This window comes from Dromaius novaehollandiae, chromosome 24, assembly GCF_036370855.1.
Source record: "Dromaius novaehollandiae isolate bDroNov1 chromosome 24, bDroNov1.hap1, whole genome shotgun sequence".
Classification (NCBI taxonomy): Eukaryota; Metazoa; Chordata; class Aves; order Casuariiformes; family Dromaiidae; genus Dromaius; species Dromaius novaehollandiae.
In genome coordinates, this window is record NC_088121.1 from 3,484,983 (window position 1) to 3,489,669 (window position 4,687).

The 4,687-nt window shown below is 45.2% G+C and overlaps 1 protein-coding gene across 1 annotated transcript in view; it reads right to left on the reverse strand.

The window, feature by feature from the left end:
- The window catches only part of LOC112993626 (ATPase family AAA domain-containing protein 3), a 38,021-nt gene extending 33,383 nt beyond the window's left edge, over positions 1 to 4,638 (reverse strand). Inside the window, exons 1-6 of the mRNA XM_026117414.2 lie at positions 4,298 to 4,638; positions 3,692 to 3,768; positions 2,964 to 3,065; positions 1,396 to 1,455; positions 1,064 to 1,133; positions 185 to 350 (exon numbers count right to left, since the gene is read on the reverse strand). Coding sequence (XP_025973199.1) covers positions 185 to 350; positions 1,064 to 1,133; positions 1,396 to 1,455; positions 2,964 to 3,065; positions 3,692 to 3,768; positions 4,298 to 4,529 — 707 coding nt within the window. The 5' untranslated portion in view covers positions 4,530 to 4,638. The remainder of the gene's footprint in view (positions 1 to 184; positions 351 to 1,063; positions 1,134 to 1,395; positions 1,456 to 2,963; positions 3,066 to 3,691; positions 3,769 to 4,297) is intronic.
- Between the last annotated feature and the right edge of the window lie 49 nt (positions 4,639 to 4,687).

The following is a 4,687-nucleotide window of genomic DNA, read 5'->3' on the forward strand; positions in this document are numbered from 1 at the left end:
AGACAACTGGAAAACCACAGTTTTCTTTAATATATCCCCTATTGTTCAGGGTACAGGAGTGACCAAAACTGACTTTCCACATTCCTCAGAGCTTAAAAGAATAAGCAGTAAGATTTCCTACAGGATGGGAGAAATCTGCAAAAGCAGCAAAGCAACCCACACCCTTCACTCGACTTGCACATACTTCAGGGACTCTAACACTGTTTGACGATGTTCAGCAGCTTTCAAGCGGATCTGCTCCCGAATGATGTCTGCATTCTCCCGCTCAGCCTTGGCTCGGGCTCTTGCCTCAGCCTCAACACGCAGCATTTCATTTTTATGCCGCAGCTCCATCTCTCGCTCTACAGTTGCTTGAGAGAGAGAGAGAAAATGGCTTAACCCCAAGTAGCAGGTTGGTGAAAGACATGTACCACCTCAGTCTAGCTTCACAGCAGCTATGTATGGTCACATAGCAACAGATTTCAAGATCATAATTCACTACCTCACCTAAAAGGCAGTCAACCAGCACAATGCTACAGAACACAGGGCTAGGATTTTTCCCTGTCTGTTCCTGGAGGTGCTGCACACCAAACATGTGGCCTTCTCCAGAAAGCACAGTGAGAGACAATAATCATCCTTCAGTTCTGGAAGTCCACCATAAAAATTGTTCACGGCAACTTCAGTCAGAGAAGAGCTAAACAACAAGGGATAAACCAACAGAGAAGGAAAAACACAAAACCACTAGGCATTGGTGCAGCTCATGTATATCATTTCAGAGGGGAAGGATGACAAGCTACAGATATGAAAGACGATGACCCTGGACAAGTAAACATGCAGAGTGAACATACACTGCACATAAGGATGAGAAGCAGAATTAGTTGACGGTAAGGTGCTGTCCCAAAGAAGGTTTTGCAAGCAATTGGTAGTTCTAGTACTACTGAAATTTACCTGCTGTTTGCCAATATGGCATTAACACATGCTCCAGACTGAACATTAGCCAATATGGACAAGAATTCAAAGGTCACTACAGAGACTGATCTGCCCATCTACTTTGTCACCAGCTAAAGAAAAATCAGTAACTTACCTCGCCTCATGGCTTCCTGCTTCTGTACAGATTCCTCCTGCTTCCTCAGATTCTCTTCATTAGCAAGTTGCTATAGGCAGATGACAGCAGAAGATTTCTTGAAGTTGTAAGAACTCAGTAAACTAGGTATTTGTAAAGCTTAAGTATTATAAATGCTTTCAAGAAAGTATTGCCTAGCTTAAAGTGCGTTCTTCTCTGCCCAGCCTCCCAGATTCACACCCCCAAATCCCATGCCCTTAACTGCTTTGTCCTATCCCTATCCTTCAATTTGCTGTGCCAAAAGTACTGAAGCCAAGCAAAAATATATATATATGAAAGCAATAGTATCATACCTGTTGTCGCATCTGTTCATCATAGCGCTGCCTTGCCAATTTGTCCTGATATTGGGCTCGCTTCAGAAAAAGAAGCATTTAGAATAGAATATTAAGTGTTTAAGAGAGAACCTACTCTTAAGGGCAATAACGTTTGGAACATGCAAAAGAAAAGAGAGAAAGCAAAAAAAACAAAAAACCAAGGTTTAAATATGAATAGGGCCTCGTTTCAGGCAAAATATCCTCAGTCAGCACCACAAACTCCTCTACGCTGAGGAAGCTACATACTCCAACCTCGTTTTAAGGTATCACAGATATAAAAAGCAAATGCTCCCTGACCAGAAAAAGTGCCTTACTGGGAAATCCATGTTTTCAAGTTCTAAAATGTAGTACCTAGACTCATGATTGCAAACAACAACATTGCCAAGATATGCTGCTGGTCAATTGAGCTCCATTTCTCATCAATTTTCTTGTTCCTCATTAATTACTTTCATCAATTTTTCCACTGCAACTGGCAAATAAACCAATGCCATCTAAACACCACTGAAAGTGGTCTGAGGGCCCCAATCCATCAGCAGAGAGGACTCTGGACAATGGATGATGTTACTCTCCTTTCCAAATACAGGCACAGCAGAACAGCTTGCAAGTCATCTCAAGAACCGCACTTCACAGCATGGCACTTCAAAAGTAAATCATGATTAAGTTAGCTCTTGAACTCTTGCAGTTTATAGGTCATCATTTGAAGTCAAAACAAATTCATAAACAGATCAGATATCCGTGAAGCCCACTTCCTGAGCCAGCCCTGTTCAAAGTCTGAACTCCGATGGGCTAAAAAGCAACATGTGCCAGCCAAGCACTTTTAGCTGGCATCATACCTTCCCAAGTTAGATTTAGCAATCCTATATTTTCATTTATTCTCAAAGTAAAACATCACCATATGTGAGCAACAAGAATAAAAGCCAGTTTGCATTTCCCTGACTTGGTATTATCGTTGCCTCAGTAACTCAATACAGATGGCTAAAACATACCAATAATCATCAACACTGCCTAAAAGCCAACTTCTGACAACTCTCAGATTTGCATCACTTCTCATCTAAAGGTAATTTGTTCTTTCTCAAAGATCAAGCTTGAAAGAAATACAAATGTAGAGTCTAGTTAAGACTGAAATCCAAATAACCTGAGAAATTTCACTGCCCAGTAACATACATGCTTGATAAGCCAGCAGTCTTCAACCTTCTAATACAAACAGCTCTTTAGGCACAAACAAGTATATGTCAGAACGTTCAATAACACTTCCCTTTGAGTTCCTTTAAGGGAAGTTAAAGGAGCACACAAGAATAAGTGTTATCACATATCCCTTCGGGTGTTCCAGAATTTGATAACAAGAGTTCGACACCCCAAAGCTGTACCTATCTGAAAATTAAGTCCACCATTACAAAACTAGGGTACAAAATAGGGTCAGTCTGTGAATGGCCTCCCATTTATGGCTGCCCCAGGTAGAAGGGCTTAATCGATGCACTGTTTCCCTTTCCACAATGGAGGACACAAACAAGGTGACTCATCAGTTGGATTCCCCCTCAACTCCTTACTGCCTGATGCTGTTTTGTTTCTTCGCTGAGTGTTTTTCGTCTCTCTTCTGCTTGTACCCGTATCTGTTCACTCTTCAGTTGTTCTATGGCAGCTTCATATTCCTATTATGATAAGAAAACAGTCATCACAAATAAGCTTAGTACAGTATTCTACAGGGAAATGCTAGTGACAATTATATTCAAGAGATGCATTTTTTTAACCACTGTGATACCCTCAAAGGATAAGTCAAAAGGCAAAGCAGATTGATCACACATCACCAGAAGGCCAAAACATGATCTATAAAATATAATCTTAAGACAAAAAGCTCATAATCAGCCATTTCATGATTAAATACGATTTATTTTCAAAAAACCCATCCCAAATTCCCTTATAAAAGAGACAGACCTCTATCTTCTTCCCAACCATTTTACACCTGCACAAAAACCTCAATATTCCATGAAAATAATACGATAATTTATTCTAGCTTGGAGATATTCTGGAATTTACAAAATCACTCATGACACGCAAGTTCTAAATGAAGTTATAAAATGTCAGAGAAAAAGTTAACTCAGAAGCACTTCACCTTCCAGAATTAAAGAAAAGTCACATACCAAAAAATGCAAGAACAAAAAAAACTTAGCAACCTCACCACACTGCTAGAAAATAAGGCTCCAATTTATCCTATATACAAACCTGACAATTGCCTGAAATGGGCTAGCCACACAAATAATTACGAGTTACAGCATACCTTAAGTTTTGTTTGCTGCTCCAGCTGTAAGGTCTGCTCTTGCATCTGGGCAAGACTAAGAGCATCTTTTGCATGGCCTGAAATGGACAGTGGGAAGAAGTTATCAACAGTACTAAGTTATTTCTCCAGTAAGAAACCTCTCAGTCTACTCAATCCATGTCTAGTGCACAGCTCCGAAGCCACGTTCAACCTTCGCTGTCAATAGATGCTCAGAAATGTTTTCTGCACACCTGTGACCTGAACTCAACATGCTTAACTCTGCTGACAAAGTGATCGAATTCCTTCCTCCCTCTTCTCAGGCTCCAGATGAGGAGTAGGAGGAAGCCAGTGCCCCGGAGCAGCTGCACTCAGTGCCAACAGGCCACTCACAGCCCGGGCTGCATGCCCCATGCAGCGACCCTGTGCGAGCGCTGCGAAAGCCCCAAGCAGCCCCGGCCCTACCCGGCCATCACTTCTCAGAAGGGGCGGCCCTCCCGGGACACGAGTAACCACCTAACGGCCGCGAAACCCGCCGGGAAGTGTTGCGCCAAGCGCAGCCAGGCTGTGGGACAACACGAGCGACGAGGCTGACCCCCGTCAGCCCGACCCGGCCGGCCCCTCACGCACGGGACGCGTCCAGCTCCCGCGCCGCCTTGGCCGCCCGCTCCAGGCCCGTGGGGTCGAAGTTGCTCCATTTGTCCTTGGGCGCGTGGCGGTCCCCGGCGCCGGCGCCGCCGCCCCCCCCCGGCGCCGCGCCGCCGCCTGGGGCGGGCGGAAGGGAGAGACCGCCGCCCCCCGCCGCCGCGTCCCCGCCACCGGCAGGGGATGCGCCGCGATTCAGCCCGAAGAGCCAGGACATGACACCACTCCACCACCGCCAACAGCACGCGCGCACGCGGAGGACGCGCCGCTCCCATGCGCATGCGCGACGGCCACCCGCTCGGCTTCCGATTGGGCCGCACGAGGACGTCATCCGAAGGGCGCCGAGTTCTGTCACGCGCAGGATGATGTTTCTTC